Source organism: Phodopus roborovskii, unplaced genomic scaffold (genome assembly GCF_943737965.1).
Source record: "Phodopus roborovskii unplaced genomic scaffold, PHOROB, whole genome shotgun sequence".
Lineage (NCBI taxonomy): Eukaryota > Metazoa > Chordata > Mammalia > Rodentia > Cricetidae > Phodopus > Phodopus roborovskii.
The window spans coordinates 10,807,627-10,826,737 of NW_026125506.1; the positions used below are offsets into that span (position 1 = coordinate 10,807,627).

Genomic DNA, 19,111 nt, shown 5'->3' on the forward strand with positions numbered 1-19,111 from the left:
AGTTACACCTTCACACAGATACACCTGCAGGCAAAACACCGATGCACATAAAATAAATTTTTAACAATTCAGGTTTATGTGGCAAGTAAAATTTTAATTGTTCCTAGCTAGATACAAGCATACATTACACATGTATCATTGGTACACAGAAGCGTATTGGATAAAGGAGGCTATTGTAAATGTCTCAACAACCCAAATGATATACTGGTGACTAGCACTATCCATACATGGCTCACAACTTTCCTGTGCACCTCTGGCTCAGCATGTGGCTGTTAGCTGATAACTGAGGTTGGTATGGAGACTGTCATGTTGACCTGAGATGTGCGCGGCTCTTGAATGGACATGGACTGCATGCACTCGTTCAGTAGCTCCTCCTCCTTTGTTTCTTCATTCATGCAAGGTTGAGAATCATCTAAAGAAACTGAAGAGAACACAAGCCTTTGTAGCATGTATTGGAAGTAACTTTTTTAAAATTATATTTGTATGGGTATTTTGCCTGCATGTACACCTGTGTGTGTGTGTGTGTGTGTGTGTGTGTGTTCCCACAGAGGGCAGAAGAGGGCAAGAGATCTTGAACTGGAGTGGCAGATGCTGGGAATTGCAGGTCCTCTGGAAGAGCTACCAATGCTCTTAACCATTGAGCCTTCTCTCCAGCCTTATTTACTTATTTTTTTGAGACAGGGTCTTTGTACCTCTGGCTAACCTGTAAACTTGATATGTCAGACCAAACTGGCATCTAACTCCTAAAGATCCACTTGCTTTTGCACAACAAGTGCTGGGATTAAAGGTGTGTGCCAACACACATAGCTGGAAATAAAACTCTAAGCATTACCTTCAAAATGACCTGGCTTATTAAGCTTTTAGCAAAGACAAATTCCCTACTGTTTTCAACTAGGTTACCCTCCTACTTGCCCTTGCTTCTTACTGTAGACACAACATTATATTGTAGCAGCTACTATATAACATACTTAGTAAACACTGTATTCCCATTGTTTTTGTTTTGTTTTGTTTTTTAAGACAGGGTTTCTCTGTAGCTTTGAATTGGAGCCTTGCCTGGAACTCAATCTAGACCAGGGCTAGTCTCAAACTCAGAGATCTGCCTGCCTCTGCCTCCCGAGTGTTGCTATCAAAGGCATGTGCCACCACCGCCTGGCCCCATTGGTTTTTAAAAGTCTTCTGGTTGTGAATTAGGAGTTGAAGTAGTCAGTTATGTCTTCAGTTTTTCCATATTCCTTTAGTTCCTTCTCATGGCTTGAGGACCTCGGCAATGTTTTTTCTCCCTAGCCTTTTAGAACAGAGTTAGCCTCCCTGCCCTTTCCCTTATGTCTTGGGATAGGGCTTTGCACATGCTAAGCAGGCATCTAAAAAAATACTTTGGGTGTAATGGCACATGCTTAATCCCAGCACTTGAGAGGCAGAGCTAGAAAGATCACAAATTCAGGGTTAGTGTCTGTGCTAGAGAGAGAGAGAGAGAAGGGAGAGAGAGAGAGAGAGCGCCTATGGAAAACCAACAATAACCCTGACAAACCCTGAAGGTCTGAGGGCATAGGTCTGTGTGAAGAGCATATACCTGTCACAGAAAAAAAAGAACAACCTGAATCTCATTTGAGTAGTGCATTCTCCTTTTCCCTGGTTTTTCAAGGCAGGGTTTCTCTGTGTAGCTCTGGCTGTCCTGGAACTTGCTCTGTAGACCAGGCTGGCCTGGAACTCAAGAGATCCGCCTGCCTCTGCCTCCTGAGTGCTGGGATTAAAGGCACAAAACAACACTGCCCAGAAAATAGTGAATTCTTTTAAATACAAGCGTAAACCATTTCATGTTTGTTTTGGTTTCTGAGATAGGGTGTTACTGTGTAGCTCTGACAAATTTATGTAGACCAGGCTGCCCTGAAATTCAGAGATTTCCTGCTTTGGTGCTGGGACTTATATCATGTGCCACTATGGTTTGTTTTTACTTGAAATAACAGAGCTCATCACACTTAAAATTTTTAATCAAGATAAAATTAAAATGATTGTATCTAGTATGTTTTAAAGTGTTCAGAAGTGCAAGGCAGGCATGGTAACCCTGCCCACCTGTAGTTCTAGTGCTTGGGAAGTGGAGGCAGAAGGATCAGGGTTCTAGGTCCACCTGGCCTACATGAGACCTTGTTTCAAAAACAAAAATCCTTTAACTGCATGTTTATGTGTGGACCTGCTTAATCACATATTTACCTGGTAGCAGGAGCAGTCTGCCTTGTCTTCTAAACGTCTTCAGTGACTTACATCTTGTTTTGGATGCATATCCAATTTTTAACCTGTGACAAAGGGAAATATTCAGTTGGAGGCAGCTAAGTGAACACTGCTGTGGATCTCAAAATAGGAGGTTCTTTTTACTAGCTTCTGCATTGCCAAAGGCCTGTCATTCCCCAGTCTCCTGTGACTTATTAACCCTAAATGCAGCACTGTTATCACAGTGTGGATACGGAAGCTTCTGTTGTGTTGTAAGCTGTGGATTTGTTTTTTGAGACCCAGTCTCAAATAGCCCAGGCTTGCCTCAAATTCATTCAGATGCCCTTACACTCCTGATCCTTCCAAGTACCAAGAGTGCAGACTTTTGCGACCACACCTGCTGACAGCAGCTGCTGTCCTTCCTCGTGGCGTGAAGGCCTCCCATGTGCTGCTTCTGGAGGCCTTGCATCATTTGGAAACTGAGTGAGAAGAGTAGTCTGACTCTAGCTGATCTGGAATTTTTTTTACTTAATGTTTACGGTGTGTTTGAATGTGGGTGTGTGTGCTGTGGTACATGTGTGGAGGTCAGAGGGCACCTTCTAGGACCGTTTCCTCCCCTAGCATGGTTTCTAGGGATCAAACACAGGTTGTTGGGCTTGCATAGCAAATGCTTTTACCTGCTGAACCATCTTGTCCTGATCAAAAATGTTTGCAAATCCACAAATTATATTGTGAAAAAGACTGATAGAGCTAGGTGTGGTACTACCTGTACTTCTAGCATATGGGAAGCTGAAGCAAGGGGATTCCATGAGTTTAAGGCATACCTTGGCTGTATGCCAGGTCACCGGAACTCAAACTCTCTGAAGGGTCATATCCCACACATCTCAATGAAGAGGAAGTGGGCTCCCTCACCGGAGTTTAGCAGAGTGAACATACAGGAAATGGGAGCTTTAATCTCACTCAAGAGGATCCCCTTCAGACAGAGCTGGTTACATTTTTTTCCTTCTTAAACTCAAGAAACAGACCCTTCCTTGTGCCTCAGTGGTCGCCACAGGGAATGGATGATCATTTCAGGTGTTGCAGCCGAAACACTCAAAGATTCCTCTCTCTCCAGATGGTGCCGCCATGTAGTGCAGGGGGAATGCTGTTTCTGTGAGTACCGAGAGCTGATATGGCTCCTGTGATGAGTGAGGGTACCTGGCACACAAATCACCTGTTAGGAGCCCCTCTCACTTCTCATAAGAACAAACAAGAAACCAAGCAGGGGTTCACCTGCCTGGCTTTTGTGAGCCTTGATGAAGCACATGCATGTATTGCCTCTTCATTAAGGTCCTCAGGTAGCCGGAGTCACAGATCTTAGCAATGCTGTACAGGTAGCGCTTCTGACCGGAGGTGAGTTCTGGATGCTGAAAGACAGAATGGGGGTCTACTGACTGCTGCTAGAGTGTAGAGGGACAAGATGGTGCCTGAAAGCAGCTCAGTTTACTTGTTCCCAGCTAAAGACACATTCTTTTTCAGAAGCAGAAGAGAATCTGCTGCCTCTGTGGGACACACTGTAAGTTAGTTTCCAACCTAAGTTTTAAAAATTACCTGTCTCTGGGTGAGTACGTGCACATGCACAGGGGACCACAGAATGCAGAAAAGGGTGACCAGCCCCCTAGAGCTGAAGTTAGAGGTGGTGGTTGTGAGTCTGGATGTGGGTGCTAGGAACTGAACTCTGGTCCTCTGTAAGAGCAACATGACTTCTTAACCACTCAGCCATCTCCTCAGATCCTTTTTTTTTTTTTTTTTTTTTTTTTTTGAAACGGTTTCATACATCCCAGGCTAGCCCTGACCTTGATATGTAATGAGAATGACCCTCAATTTCTGATTCTCATGCCTCCATCTCCTGAAGACTTGGATGACAGGGTCCCATACCAAATACCAAGGTTTTTTTTTTTTTTTTTCAAGTCTAATTTTGACTAAGTGTACTTGCTTTTTTAAAAGAGTTACATCCTTAAGATATGTGACTCAACCAAGTGGTGGCGGCACGTGCCTTTAATCCCAGCATTCAGGAGGCAGAGGCAGGAGGATCTCTGAATTTAAAAAGAGTTCTGGGACTGCCAACGCTACACAGAGAAGCCCTGTCTCCCCCACCCCCAATACAGGACTCAACTATTTACATTATTAAATAAGTCATTAATCCTTAATCCAAAGAAGAGTAGGAATGTTGGCCAGAGGAATTTACTAGTCTACAAAAAGTTTTCCTAGCTTAAATTTACACAATCTACATTACTCTAGAAATAAGACTCAAAGCAGCTGTGTGAAATTTTGTTGGTTGGTAGTTGAGACAAGATCTCCTGTAGCCAAAGGCTGACCCCAATTCCCAATCTTCCTGACTGTACCTCCCAAGTGCTAGAATTACAGCCAAGAGCCACCACACCCCTAAGAGTCCATTTGCTTGTTACCCTCACTTGTCTCAAACTCCTGAATTCAAGCCATCCTCCAGTCTCAACCTCCCCAGTAGCTGGAAATACAGGCACATGCCACCATACTTAGCGCTCAAGGTGTGATCCTTAATTAAGAATAAAAATCAATAGTTGTAAAATCCTTACTGCCGTTTTCTTTACCTGCTTGCTTCTAATTTTGTAATCTTTGAGTGATCTCTCTGAGTTTGGGTTTTTATCCCTGGAGCGTCTTGTGATTGGCTCTAAAGTACCATATGCCTGGAAAGAACTCTTGTGATGGGGAATCTATAATCCTTGTAGTTATACATGAGTCTATTCAGCATATTCACTGGCTGACTATTTTGGGGATGAGTGGGTTTTGTTTTTATCTTATTTGTTGTTGAAACAAGGTTTTATACTATGTAGCCCTAGCTGGCTTCAGACTTTCTATGCAGACCAGGCTGGCTTCAAATCAGACAACTCTACCCTCCTCTGCTTTCGTAGTGCTGGGATAACTTATCCCTATGCTACCATGCCCATTCTTTTTAGGACAAATTTTTGTCTGTTTGTTTTGTTTTTCAAGATTGGGTTTCTCTGTGTAACAGCCCTAGCTGTAATGGAACTATCTCTGTAGACCAAGCTGGCCTTGAACTGGCAGAGATTTGCCTACCTCAGCCTTCTGACTGCTGGGATTAAAGGTGTGCGCCACCAATGCCTGGCAATTTTTTTTTTTTTTAAGTTTCAGGGAAAATACAATAGCCCAGGTAAGCTAAAAATCCTGGCGGCTGCCAGGAGAGAGATGGAGAGAAACTCATTTCTTTCAAGTTCGGTATGGAGGGCAGAGAAGTAAGGAGAAAGCCTAGAGTGCCAGGGAAAGCATGCTTAGGCTTTGGCCAGTATCCAAAAGCAAGGGCAACAAGGAAAATGGAGGCACACAGGCTCCACGGGGTTATATGACCATTGCCCTGCAGAAGGCTGCCTTCAGACTCCTTGATAGTATACTAGATACACCATGTAGTCTGCTGGGCCTTAAATTCTGTCTAAGAAGTTTAGCTTCGATCAAGTCTGGATCTGTAGCTTGGTAGCAGATTACTTTCTTAGTATACATGAGGCCCTGGGTTTAACAGCATCTCTCAGGAACATTTCAGAGGCTGGCAACATGGCTCAGCGGGGAAAAGTGCATGCTGCCAAGCCCGACAGCCCGAGTCCTGCTCCCCAGGTGAAAGGAGAGTACTGGTTCCCACAAGTCTTCTTCTGACCGTCACACAGACAACTATAGTAATTTTATTTTAAATTCTGGTCTTACCTTTAGAAAAGGCGCATCTGTCATTGACTTAGGGATATGAATTGTTTGAACTTGAGTAATTTTCCATAACTCCTGCAGCTTGGCAAAGTGTGAGTACACTCTGTGTCCCTCTGTGATTTTATCTGTAGGCAAAGACATGTGACTTTCTGAGGCAAAGATCATTAATAATATATATTTATGACTACTTATGATTATCCTGAAACAGTTGTAGGAATATTTAAAATAAGATAGTTAGAATTTGAGGGAATGTATAATATGCCCTTTATTTTTAGCGCACACAATTATCTAGAATTGACATGTCTCCAAAGATATCAATACATAGCCAATAAACACATTAAAAGATGCTCAGAAGCCTTACAGTGGTGGCCCACATCTTTAACCCCAGCACTCAGGAGGCAGAGACAGGCAGATCTCTGAGTTCTAGGCCAGCCTGGTCTACAGAGTGAGTTCTAGGACAGCCAGATCTATATGGAAAAAGTCTGTCTCAAACAAACAAAATACTCAGAATCACTCAGCAGTTTAATGCAAACAAAAGTGAAATGCACCACCCTGAGTTCAATCCCTGGAATGTAAAATGGAATGAGGGAACTGACTCCAGAGTTGTTCTCTGCCATCCCTACACATACCCTGTAACAAGGCCAGTAACCTACCTCCCCTTCCCCTACAACATTAGTAGGAGGTCTTCAGGTGCTGATGTTTAACATCATCACAAAGTGTTCTCTGTGGAAGAGTCTGGTTTTTGAAGCTGTTCATGTAGGATTTTCCCCTTCAGTCCATGTGTACACAACGGATATGCCCTGTGCTTTCCAACAGTGCTGATTCTGAACATGGTTCTTGTAGAATTCATTGGTACTTAAATTATAGATTAACAAAACAGAAAAAACTGATCTTTGAAACTCTTAAAAAGAGTTTCAAGTTTACTGGAGATATTTTTTAGGGCTACAGCTTAGTAGCTGTCTAGCATGAACAGAGCCCCATGTTCAGTCTGGTAACATCTGTTTTACATTTGTGTATGTGTGAGGCAGGGAGAGAGGGGGAAGGGTGATGAAGTCAGAACAGCCCAAGAGAATCGGAACCTAGCGGGTTCTGGGGGAACTGAACACAGGTGGTCCAACTTGCCAGCCCTTTGAGCCTATTGTTAAAATTCCGTTGTGTAATTAGTGACAGACAGGCTGGCTTCTCTCAAGTCTGTAATCTATATGCATTACCTGCTTTATGATGTTCACCTGTACCTTTGGAATTCTCGTGATAAAAATGTCCAGCTGACCTGTTAGAAAAGAACACAAGGAATAGGTAATCTGGCAGCTTGGTGGCCAGTGAAGACTGGATGTCCAATGACAGGCACCTTACATACTCTTCACTTTCTCTGTTTTCACCGCTGAAAACGTTTGCTCCCCTATTTGGCAACAAGAAGAATGAATATAAGCTTTCTCTCAGCAAGCTGTCAGATTTCACCACACTAAGATGAGAGTGAGTTTCTAGGGGATAGAACCCAGGATTCACACAAGCTAAGCGAGTGCTCTACCACTGAGCCATATCCCCAGTCCCATTCGTACTTTGCTAGAAATGATTTAAAGTTGGCCTCATTTTCATAGCTCCCTAATCAACTTCTAATGTCAACACCAAATGAGTCCTTTGGCTCCTTGTACTATTCACAGGATGTCTTTCTTGTCCTTTAATAATTTCAGTACTGAAAAGAGTGATTATTCTGGCTGGAACTAGTAAGTTTAACCAGTTATGTTTCCAATCTTGTATCAGTTCTTTTTCCTTTTCTCAAAAAGTCAATTGCTTCCTGCGGTTTCTCAGTAATGAGTTCATTCAACCAGCGCACCTCCAAGCATTGTCAAGAACAGGAAAGAACCTGACATCACATCTTTAAGAAGTCTTAGCACCAAATATGTAGTACAATAAAATTACTGTGTGTGTGTGTGTGTGTGTGTATAAAACATAAGTATGCATTTCCTTACCATCGATTTAGCAAGAGCCATGGTTGTGGACCTTACTGGATCCCCCCAATCGTTTTTGCTGTCTTGATTTAAAAGAAGGAAGCAAGGGGTGCCACAGGGATTCATGGCCTCTAGCCGTGGATGACATCAAGTCTACTGTCCTCACCATCCAGGAAATAAAACCCGCCCAGGTTAGGAGCGATAGTTCACACCAGACAACTTAGCTCTCCGAAGTGGTACAGGAGGACAGAGTAGTTCAAGGTCAGCCTGAGCTACGTGAGAGTGTCTCAAGAAACCTACCCAACCTATCCATCCGCCAAGCAGGTCATGATCAACTAACTGCCTTCGTGGCCCATAGCCCCATCCAATAAAGAGGCGGCCAATGTCGCAGGGACTGGCTTAGTGCCGGGTTGTGGGATTGGGGTGGGGGACTGAGTCCTCGGCTCCCTGCTATGTTCGCTGAAATCGCGAGCGGATGACAGTCCTGCTGTCCTGCTCCGAGGCCACCTCGCAAGCCCTTCCCCTCGGTAGTCGAGTCCCGGCCTCACTGGGGCCCCTTCCTCTCTCTCTGTCTCTCTGTCTCTGTCTCTCTCTCTCGTGCCTTTTCAGCAGGGGTTCCTGGGCCTCACCCGTTGCCACCTTCGATCCTGGCCAACGCAGGCAGCTCTGCGACTCCGGGACAACGGCTCGGCATCCCGTCTGCACGCGCGCACCACGCCCGCTGTGAGGCCGCGGCCTCCGGCTCCACCCTCCGACCCTTCCCGAGCGGCTTCGGGACAGTGCCCAAGGCGACCCGAGACCCTGGAGCTAGACCCGGGGAGGAGGAGGCCTCAGGTGACCAGGCTTCTACGCCCTGGCATCTCTCGGTGACCGGGACGCGTCAGGGCAAGGCCACACACACACACACACACACACACACACACACACACACACACACACACACACTGACACGTACACGCGCGCGCGCTCCCTTAAATCAAAATGTCTCTTCCACCTTAGTATTCCAGACCCTCAGTGGGTCCAAGTCTTAGGTTGTCACTCTATGAGTCAAACCCAAGAACCAGTGCATCGGCCTTAAGGATCTGAACGTTATTGCGATTCGCTGTCACCTAGGCAACCAGCTTCGCCTGTGGACCAACGGACACCGGCCCGCAGCTCTCACTGCGCATGCGTGAAACCGTGTCTCCGCCTTCTCATATTCCTCAGGACGCGTTTCTCAGAAATTTTGGTCCTTGGGACGCTCCGTAGTCAGACCTGTAAATACCGGTGACGAAGCAGTGATCTGGGTTGCGGTTGGCTGGTACTCGTGTCCCCGGAACTCAGGGGGCCTCGCGCGAAGGCTGAAGGGAGTGTGGCCGGCCGCAGTGAGAACCCGAAGAGCCGGCATGCCTCGGTATGCGCAGCTAGTAATGGGCCCCGCGGGCAGCGGGAAGGTGAGGCTCGAGGAGCTGCGCTTCGTGGGCGCTGGGGCTCCGGGGAACCCTGGGTAATTCGCTTCCGCTCTCTGCTTGTTTCTTGTTTTTGTTGGCTGAGTAAAGCCAGCTTTAATAGTTACTTGTGGGGTGGGCAGGAGACGATGGCTGAGCACTTGAGAGCTTGTTCTGCTCTTACAGAATTCGAGTTCGGGTCCCAGCACCCACACAGAGCTGTCACTCCAGCCCCAGGCCTCCACGAACAGTGCACTCATGTGCACGTATCCACACAACACACACACTCTTCTTTTTCTTTCTTTTTTTTTCTTTACTTCTTTTCTTTTCTTTTTTTTTTTTTTTTCGAGACAGGATTTCTCTGTGCAGCTTCGGCTGTCTTGAAACTCGCTCTGTAGACCAGACTGGCCTCGAACTCAGAAAGATCCGCCTGCCTCCGCCTCTGCTAGGATTAAAGGCGTGCTCCACTACCGCCCGGCACAACACACAGTTTTTAAATAATAATAGTTAATAGGATACTTTTGCGCCAGGAACCCCAAGTGTTTTCATAACCACTCTGTGAGCTTGGGCCTATACTCATTCTACACATTAAAGAAAACGAGACAAAGAAAGGATACCTTTTTCAAAGTCCTACGGTTAGTTCTGGCTAGAATCTTGAGTCCATTTTTGACTAATTTCAGTTACAGGCCTTCTGTCTCCCAGAATAGGACTTTGTTCTTCACTGTTCCTGAGAAGTTTGAGTCTTGGGTTCCATCTCAGCTTGGGGAGGGGAAACTGTTGGGGGAAAGTTGGGCTGTGGACTTGTGATACACTTGTGTGCACTGCCCAGAGGGGCCAGAAGAGGATGTTGCCTGCAGAAAACTCAGGTCTTTTGCAACAGCAGTAATAAGTAAATAATAAATTAAATTGAATAATTACTTTTGGAGACAGTCTTAACTGTGTAGTTCACGCTAGCCTTAAACTCATGGAAGCCCTGCCTTGACTTCCTTTGTTCTGGGGTAATAGGTAGGCAACCCCATGTCTGGAAAAAGTTACCTAGGATTTTGTAGTTACCTTCATATTATGAGAAATATAGTCATACTTGTATTTTTTTTTAATTGTGATACAATGTTTCTTTGTTTTTTGTCTTGTTTTGAAACAGGGATTCTCTGTGTAGCCCAGGCTGGCCTCCAACTTAGAGATCCAGCTGCTCTGCCTCCCATGTGCTGGACCATGTTTGCTTGTAAATACATATTGGGGGAATAATATTAGGGGAACTAAACACAGTAGAAAAGTCTGTGGAGGTGTGGTATCACTTCAGTATTCAATAAACACAGGTTCTGAGTACCAGCGTTGTACGTGTTACTCTGCAGAGCCTGTAGTCTATCTGGGAAGGTGGATAGCTGGCCTGTCAATCACAGTGCATCTTGATACATGTAGGGGTTGTCCCAGCCAGAGAGAGCAGTGTGTCAAAGGGGAAGCATAGTGGAGGTGATTAAAGTTCCCTGAGCCCAAGCCACACCTTGATCTATAGCTCTGTTTTGACTGCCTTCCCAGTGCCTTTCCCAAAGGTGCAGCTTTGGCCTGAGTGGACACTGAGTGGCTGAGTACCCCGGGGGTATGGGGTATGGAGGGTGGCCCCACATTGCCCTGCATGCTAACCACCCCACCTTGTCATGTCACAGAGCACCTACTGTTCCAGCATGGTTCAGCACTGCGAAGCCCTCAACCGCTCTGTCCAGGTGGTCAACCTGGATCCAGCAGCAGAGCACTTCAACTACCCCGTGATGGCGGGTAAGTCCTGGCACAGCCACAGTCAGTACAGTGCCCCCTGGCACTGAAAGATGGCTGCTCAGCACCACTGGTGGTGCACACCTTTAATCCCAGCACTTAGGAGGTAGAGGCAGGCAGATCTCTGTGAGTTTGAGGCCAGCCTGGTATACAGAGCTTGTTCCAGGACAGGCTCCAAAGCTACAGAGAAACCCTGTGTCGAAAAACAAAAAAAGAAAGAAAGCTAGTTGCTCAGCCCAGGAACTGAAGATCAGTTACTCTTGGGCTCACCCCTGGTTGCATGATGAGGGAGATGAACGTCATGTGGTGATGGGTATCTGTGGGTGTGGGTATGATGGCATCCTTCTTTGAGACTCAAAGGTCAGTGGCTTCTGTTTCTGCCCTTCTGTGTTGTCCCTTTGCTGCTTACACTGGTAAGTCTGCGCTAAGGTGATTTGTATGCAGCAAGCAGCACCAATGCTGGCTTAAAGAGAAAGGTGAGGCTCAGGGCTGGGGGGTGTGGCTTGGTAGTAGCAGGCTTGCCTAGAGTAATGAAGCCCTACATTTAAGCACCACATAAAACCAAATGAGGTGGTACATGTTTGTAACCCCAGTGCACAGTAAAACAAACCTTGTTCATTAAAATCATTAACTTGGGGCTGAACAAATGGCTCAACAGTTAGGAGCAGTGGCCGCTCTTTTAGGTCCCAAGTTCAATTCTCAGCAACCATATGGTGGCTTACAATCATCTGCAGTGGGATCTGATTCCCTCTTCCGGTGCTTGTGAAGACAGGTCATTCATGTACATAAAACTAATTAATTAAAAAAATAAAAAAAAAACCGACGGGCAGCGGTGGTACACACCCTTAATCCCAGCACTCGAGAGCCAGAGGTAGGCAGATCTCTATGAGTTCAAGGCCAGCCTGGCTGATCTACAAAGCTACACAAAAAAACCCTTAGAAAACAAAAAACAAACCAAAAAAAAAAAATACAAACCAAAACAAAAAATACAAAACAAAACAGTAACCTTAGCCAGGTAATGATAGCGCACGCCTTTAATCGCAGCATTCAGGAGGCAGAGGCAGAGAACTCAGAGATCTCTGAGTTCAAGGTCGTCCTGGTCTGCAAAGTGAGTTCCAGGACATCAAAGAGAAACCCTGTCAGACACAAACCCACGACAAACCTCCATCAAGTAAAAACTGCTCACTTAGATGGAAGATGCAGCAATCAAGGCATATTGAGCCCCAGGATAGATGACCTTGTGTTGGAAGGGATGTGTTAGAGAAGAGGCACTGGGCTGGTCCCTGAAAGTGTATGTATGTTCCTGGGAGGCTGTTAGAGGAAGTAGCATCAGTGAGCACAAGAAAGGACAAGGACAAGAAAGAGGTATTGCTCACATTAGGGCCTGCCGAGCAGTTGTGCCATACGATGATAGGGAGTGGCTGTTACATGTGGGAAGGTGGTGACATTGGCAGCTCTGACCGGTGTTAGCAGTGGAGCCGTGGGCTGAAGGCAGGTGGGAGTGAGCTAAAGAGTGCAGTGGAGGGTGCTGCCCAAGTGTGGACCCTGCCATGGAATGTTTCTATTTTGCTTGAGTTTTGAATAGAGTCTCCTGTAGCTGGGGCTGCCCTCAAACTCCTTATATAGCCAAGGATGACCTTGTACTTCGAAAGTTCCTGCATTTACCTTTTGATTGCTGGAGTTACAGACGGAAGCCGGGGGTGTGGTCATGAGGAGAGCGTGGGCCTCTAGTAGCTAGAGTCAGGGAGCAGGCCGAGGGGTGAAAGGCAAGCTGTTATCACGTGGGTGAGAGCCTTGATGCCTTAGGTGGAAGATGTATTTAGAAGGACCTGGCCTCAAGAACCCAGGAGGGAAACTATGAGGTGAGAGGTCAGCCCAAGTTAACAGGAGCCAAGACCAACTTGGTTGGTCTTACTTACTGTTGGTTTTACTTTGATTTCAAAAATGAATGAGAAATGTCCACATACCAGGATGTTTAATACTTTTCTGTGGGTCAGTCACACAGCTACCCTCCTCCCACCCCAGGGTGAGTGAGCTCTGGGGTTAACCGGCTTCCTTGGTCATCCAGGTAAGAGATAGCAGTTGCCTTCATTTCAGTTTCTTTCTTGGTAGAGTTAATACATAGCTGAATGGTCACAGGAGCTGTGAAGGATATAGGCAGAAAAATCTCCCTAATCGAGGCCCAGCAATGAAACCGCTCCTTGGGGCAGCCAGTGTTCACTGGCTTCTGATGTGTTCCTTCATAAGCAGCTTGTGCATCTAAGATCCAACCTGAGTGTAGAGTGTATAGTCATGTGTGTGGTGGACTTCTGTGTGTGTTTTGTTTTTTGCCTTGAAAAAGGGCCTAACTGTATGGGTCCTACTACCTCATTCTCCCAAGAGCTGAGACTACAGGGGACCATCACATCCAGCTTTTTCTTCTGGCACACCCAGCTCTTGCAGTAAGCTCCATACAGCTGGGAGATTATATTATAGCAATGCCTAAAGAGCATGGTGAAACACCTTTAATCCCAGACTTAGGAGGCAGAATCAGGCGGATCTCTTTGAGTCCAAGGGTCCAAGGCCAGAGTGAGTTCCAGGACAGCCAGAGCTACATAGTGGCAACCTGTCTCAAAAACCCAAACATGCAAAAAAAAAAAAAAAAAAAGCTTCCCTTCCCCTTTCTCTGTCTGCAAAGTGATGTGCTGTGCAGTATCTGTACATTAAGTTATGTGCACAGTCAGATGTCTTAATTTCACTGTACCTACTCCTTTGAGACAGGGTCTCTAGCTGAATCTGGAGACATGCCCCAGCGACCCCCTCCTCCATCCCACAGCACTGCAGTTACAGACATGTGTCTATGCCCAGCTTTTTACATTGGGGTCCTCATGCTTATACGTCAAGCACTCTTAGTCCCGGAGTGTCTGCCCAGACCCACATGTGAGTTCTTACATCTCTGTTAGTCACTACTAAAGAGGATGAAGTTTTCCAGGTGGGTACTCATTCTGGTCCCTGCCTGGCTCTCTAGACATCCGGGAACTGATCGAGGTGGACGATGTGATGGAGGACGATTCTCTGCGGTTTGGTCCCAATGGAGGATTGGTGTTCTGCATGGAGTACTTTGCCAACAACTTTGACTGGCTGGAGAACTGTCTGGGACACGTTGAGGACGATTATATCCTTTTTGACTGTCCAGGTATGTCAGCCACTTGAATGTGCTGTCTGCCCTGAAGCTGTGATGGTTGTGTCCTCGTGAGGACAATAGTTAATGACTGCATTGAGGAGCTCAGCAGGCTCCAGTTTATCCCTTGAGTTCATCAAATGCTTACCGAGAACAACCTTGAGAATAAGGGAGCCAGAGCCATGGAGCTTAGGGTCCGGTGGCAAGCAAGCAAGATCAGTATTTGTGGCAGGTGACTCACAGAAGGAACATAGGCTGTTTTGCAGAAGAAGGGTTCAGGAGGCCGCTGGTCAATTGTCCTTTAAGCCAGGCTTGTAGGATGAAATTAAGAGAACTGTGCAGGCAAAGGGGGGAAGGAAGACAAGATCAATAGGCAGAGTGTGGAGGTCGGGATGGCTGGGGCACGGTGAGCAGAGGTGTCATGAGGTGAAATTGATAAAGGGTAGGGAACGGCACCCAGCTTCTAAGGGGGAAGTATGAACTTGGATACTGACCAGTCTTTCTCATCTGTGGCCTTCACGTGCTTTCTTTCTCTCGCTTTTAATTAAACACGTGAACTCCCACAGAAAAGTGTGTGTGTGTTTGTGTGTTCTTGGTGCTTATTGATGGGAGATGTCTGGGTGTGGATATTTCCACCCTGCACGCCCCTTTGTGCTTGGGTTTTTGTTTTTCTGTGTTGAGGATTGAACCCAGGGCTGGGCTAGTTCATGTCAGGGAGGAGGTCTGCCATGGGGTCATATCCCTAATCCCAGTACTGGCCAAAGCTGAGGTGTGAAAATTGATATCTGCTCCATGTTCCCGTGGTGGCCATACCTTAGGTTGTCCTGGGAATCTGTAAGGCCCCTTACCAGCTGAGTGCAGGGTATTGGAGAGGGACTTGGGTTAAGAGCATTTGCTCTCCCAGAGGAGTCAAGTTCTGTTCCCAACACCTATGTCAGGTGACTTACTACTTGTTAACTTCGGCTCTGACACCCTCTTCTGGCCTCCACAGGCACCTGCAAACACCTGACATGCAAACATACATAATTCGAAATAATAAAACTCTCACAGGAAAAAAAATGCAGAAAAAAACAAAACTCAAAGAAGAAACAAAACGAAAGCTAATGTAGAGTCTGAGAGGCGATGTAGTCACAGAGTGCTTGCCCACCCTGCTCAAGGCCGCAGTTCAGTCCCCAGAGCCTCAGACTAAGACAAAGGAAAAGACCTGCATGTCTTAGTAGGATCTGACTCCTTCTTTCTTCAATACCAGGATTGAACTGAGAGCTTCACACACTAGGCATGCATCACGTGTGCCCCTTCCCTTTTTACACTCTCTCTGCAGCATCCCGTGTGTGTGCACGCGAGCTGCAGTAGCCGGGTTACTGTCCTGGTGCTCTCCCTGCAGGTCAGATTGAGCTATACACACACCTGCCTGTGATGAAGCAGCTGGTCCAGCAGCTCGAACAATGGGAGTTCCGAGTGTGTGGAGTGTTCCTTGTTGATTCTCAGTTCATGGTGGAGTCTTTCAAGGTATGAGGATGAATTGCTTGCAGAATTTTCAGTCCTGAATAGAAAGTAAGGGTCAGTTGCTGCTCATTGTATATGAGTCTGGACGTTAGATAGACTATTCCAGTTATTTAGTATCTCCAATGGTCAGATTATTATGTGAATGTATGCTTAACTAGAAAATAGATTTGAGATATGTAAAAATAAATAAATAAATAAATAAATAAATAAATAAAAAAGTTAAAAAAAGGAAATAGGTTTGAAACCAAGTGTTGATGCATGTCTTTAATCCCAGGACTTAGGAGGCAGAGGCAGGTGGATCTCCTTGAGTTCCAGACCAGCCAGAACTCTGTCTCAAAAAACAAACAAAAAAACATAAAAATATATTTAAGAGAACTGCTTATGAAATAAAAATTGAGGGAAATGGGCACTGCATTAGATATGTATTTTAAAATTTTGAGCTAGGGGAGGTAAGGAAGGGCTGGCAGGGGAGGAGAGAGTGAAATTGGTTGGGATGTAATAGTATATGAGAAAAGGGAAAAACAAAACCTGGTGGCTGGAAGATGGTTCAGTGGTTAAGAGCCATCTTAACTCGGGACTGTTCAGAGGTCCTGAGTTCAATTCCCAGCAGGCACTTGGTGGCTCACAACCATCTATAAATAGATCTGATACTCTCTTCTAGTATGCAGATAGACATGCAGACAGAACACTGTATATATAATAAATAAATAGAGAAATACAAATCTTTGTCTATAAAGAACATGAACTGTGTTTTTTAAAAAAAAAATACTGAGCTGAGTATGTGGTTGATGCCTGCAATCCCAGTGCTCAGGAGACTGAGGCAGGAGGGTTACTGCAAGTTAGCCTGGGCAGAGTAAGGCACTATCTCAAATAAAAGGATTTTAAAAAATAGATTTTTTTAATCTTCTGAGGACCTGTGTCTAGTGTATGTCTGGAACTTCAGTTCCAGGGAGCCCAACATCCTCATTCAGATATACATGCAGGCAAAACACCAATGCACATGAAATAAAAAATTAAATTTAAAAAAATGTCATCAATGAAGGTTGACTTATTGATGGATTTGGGATTTGCACCGATGGGATTAAAGACCTGCTACACCCCTCTGGTCACATAAATGAGGTCACATCTTCCCTTGTCTCCTCTGGGGCCAAGGCTCTGCCACCTCTTAGCAAGCAAGAGTAGTGTCCTGGGTCATGTGCCAGTGTCCTTCCAGGGAGTTAGGATGTCCTTGTTGGCAATAATTCATCGTTTTGCTCTCTTCTCCAGTTTATTTCTGGCATCCTGGCGGCTCTAAGCGCCATGATTTCTCTAGAAATCCCACAAGTTAACATCATGACAAAAATGGACCTGCTGAGTAAGAAAGCCAAGAAGGAAATTGAGAAGTGAGTCCAGGGGCCGTCTGTCCCCATTGGGGCCCTGTGTGGGAGGAGCCTTGTGCCCCACCTGGACAGGTCCCAAGGCCTTCGTCTCCTCTCGTGTAGCCCTTTGTCTCCTTTCTCACCTGTACAGGTTTCTAGATCCAGACATGTACTCTCTGCTAGAAGATTCAACAGGTGACTTAAGAAGCCAAAAATTCAAGAAATTGACGAAAGCTGTGTGTGGCCTGGTAAGCTTCCCACGGCCCCGTAGTGTCTGCCCACAGCCAGTAGTGCCCACCTGTGCTTGAGCCTTCACCACACCTCCACCACTTCAGGTGCTGTGGAATTGAGGTGGGTCCCAGTGAAATAGCTTCTCGTAACCTAGTAACCAGCTAAGTGCTAGCGAGTCACAAGTCAGAAAGGTCAGTCATACAGTGCTGATCTGTTTCCGGCTCTCCCTTTCCTAGTTCAGTGAGTGCCTATGTGTGTTTGCTTGCTTATTTGTTTTATGTTTGTGTATGCATGCATGCATTTGTGCCAGGAAGACTAGCTTCGGGAGTTGATTCTAAGGATGAACTGAGGTTGGCAGCAAGCACTTTTCCCTACTGAGCTGAGCCATTCTGCCAGCCCAGCATTTTTTTTTTTTTTTTTTTTTTTTTTTTTGAGAGCCTGTGTAGCTTTGGAGCCTGTCCTGTAACTTGCTATGTAAAGCAGGCTGGCCTGGAACTCACAAGATCTGCCTGCCTCTGCCTCTGGAGCACTGGGATTAAAGGCGTGCGCTACCACTCCACTTGTAAGGGCAGAGTGTAAGAGTAAGAGCCATTGCCAGGGACATGCCTTTAACCCTAGCACTTGGGAGGTAGATGGATCTCTGTGAGTTCAAGGCTAGCCTGGACTACATAGAGAAACTCTTGCAAAACAAAAAACACCCCAGACCCAGGATGGAAACCATATGCTGCATACCCTCAAAGTGACCCTGTCATGAACTGGTCTCTCATAGATTGATGACTACAGCATGGTTCGTTTTCTGCCCTACGATCAATCAGACGAGGAGAGCATGAACATCGTGCTCCAGCACATCGACTTCGCCATTCAGTATGGGGAGGACTTGGAGTTTAAGGAGCCAAAGGAGCAGGAAGAAGAGTCTTCGTCCATGTTTGATGAGTATTTTCAAGAACGGCAGAATGAGTGAGGTTGACTACACAGTGACCATTTGATTGTGGCCGCTAGAAATGCTCTTTTGGAGGAGGTGGCCATGGAAAGCAGCTGCTTGTAAACAACACTGGGCTCTTCCCACAGTGAGCCTGGACTGTGCTTCTCTGAGCTCTGAAACCGCTACTCTTTCAAGGGGAGACTTTATTCTGACTCATTTTGGATTTTAAAAAAATCAAAGTAGCAAATCATGCACAGATTTGTATATAATATAAATCAACCTATCCCCACATGTATCTGTGTGTGTATGGGTATGTGTATGTATGTGTGCACACTTGAGTCTAACTTTATTTTTACAGTTGGATTTTTGGTTTTTTTTGAGGGATTTTCTTTTGATTGATTTGTTTTTGAAGAGGTACAATTATTGTAACAGAACATCTCCATCCAAATGAAAAAAATTGGAAGGGTACACATAAATCTTATTTTCCCAAATCAAATATGTATTATTTATATAATTAAAAACTAAAACTGTGTTTTGGGATGTGTATTTATGAATGTGTATATTGGAAAGAAAGGGTCCTCCCTTTTTAGTATTTTGAGACGTTTCCTCTGTGTAATCCTGGCTGTCCTGGAACTCATTTGGTAAACCAGGCTGGCCTCGAACTCAGAGATCTGCCTGCCTCTGCTTCCCAAGTGCTGGGATTAAAGGCATGGATTACATGGGTGGGTTAGTGGTGCTGCACTTTACTCCTATAGTGGTCCCTGACTGTCTCAATGTGACAAGGAAGATAAGGAGAGGGAGTTGGAGAGACGGCTCAGTGGTTAAGAGCACTGGCTGCTCTTCCAGAGGTCCTG

At 45.7% G+C, this 19,111-nt stretch overlaps 2 protein-coding genes across 4 annotated transcripts; one reads left to right on the plus strand and one right to left on the minus strand.

Annotated features, from left to right (window-relative positions):
* Positions 1 to 53: 53 nt before the first annotated feature.
* On the minus strand, positions 54 to 8,829 carry Fam216a (family with sequence similarity 216 member A). The gene is made up of 7 exons (XM_051176603.1): positions 8,513 to 8,829; positions 7,146 to 7,204; positions 5,938 to 6,059; positions 3,482 to 3,611; positions 3,231 to 3,402; positions 2,209 to 2,291; positions 54 to 421 (listed from the first exon to the last, which is right to left on the minus strand). The coding sequence occupies exons 1-7, from the start codon at positions 8,575 to 8,577 to the stop codon at positions 273 to 275; spliced, it is 780 nt and encodes a 259-aa protein (XP_051032560.1). The 5' UTR covers positions 8,578 to 8,829; the 3' UTR covers positions 54 to 272.
* A 372-nt stretch (positions 8,830 to 9,201) lies between these two features.
* Positions 9,202 to 18,789, plus strand: Gpn3 (GPN-loop GTPase 3). 3 transcript variants are annotated; one of them, XM_051176604.1, is made up of 7 exons: positions 9,202 to 9,316; positions 10,975 to 11,083; positions 14,088 to 14,255; positions 15,625 to 15,749; positions 17,013 to 17,128; positions 17,256 to 17,352; positions 18,105 to 18,789. In XM_051176604.1, exons 1-7 carry the CDS (start codon positions 9,269 to 9,271, stop codon positions 18,294 to 18,296), a joined length of 855 nt encoding a protein of 284 aa, XP_051032561.1. In that variant the 5' UTR covers positions 9,202 to 9,268; the 3' UTR covers positions 18,297 to 18,789. The 3 variants fall into 3 exon arrangements, with proteins under 3 accessions (XP_051032561.1, XP_051032563.1, XP_051032562.1); XM_051176606.1 differs by having other exon boundaries at positions 9,210 to 9,369; XM_051176605.1 differs by having other exon boundaries at positions 9,221 to 9,276.
* Positions 18,790 to 19,111: the final 322 nt, after the last annotated feature.

Excerpts from the sequence above, each read along its gene's own strand:
- Gpn3 (XM_051176604.1), top strand. The coding sequence starts at position 9,269 with ATGCCTCGGTATGCGCAGCTAGTAATGGGCCCCGCGGGCAGCGGGAAG. Across the intron at positions 11,084-14,087 it reads CAACTACCCCGTGATGGCGG|ACATCCGGGAACTGATCGAG; the intron begins GTAAGTCCTGGC and ends CTGGCTCTCTAG. Across the intron at positions 17,353-18,104 it reads CGAAAGCTGTGTGTGGCCTG|ATTGATGACTACAGCATGGT; the intron begins GTAAGCTTCCCA and ends GGTCTCTCATAG.
- Fam216a (XM_051176603.1), bottom strand. The coding sequence starts at position 8,577 with ATGCCGAGCCGTTGTCCCGGAGTCGCAGAGCTGCCTGCGTTGGCCAGG. Across the intron at positions 7,205-8,512 it reads AGGATCGAAGGTGGCAACGG|GTCAGCTGGACATTTTTATC; the intron begins GTGAGGCCCAGG and ends CTTTTCTAACAG. Across the intron at positions 3,403-3,481 it reads TCAAGGCTCACAAAAGCCAG|GTACCCTCACTCATCACAGG; the intron begins GCAGGTGAACCC and ends TTTGTGTGCCAG.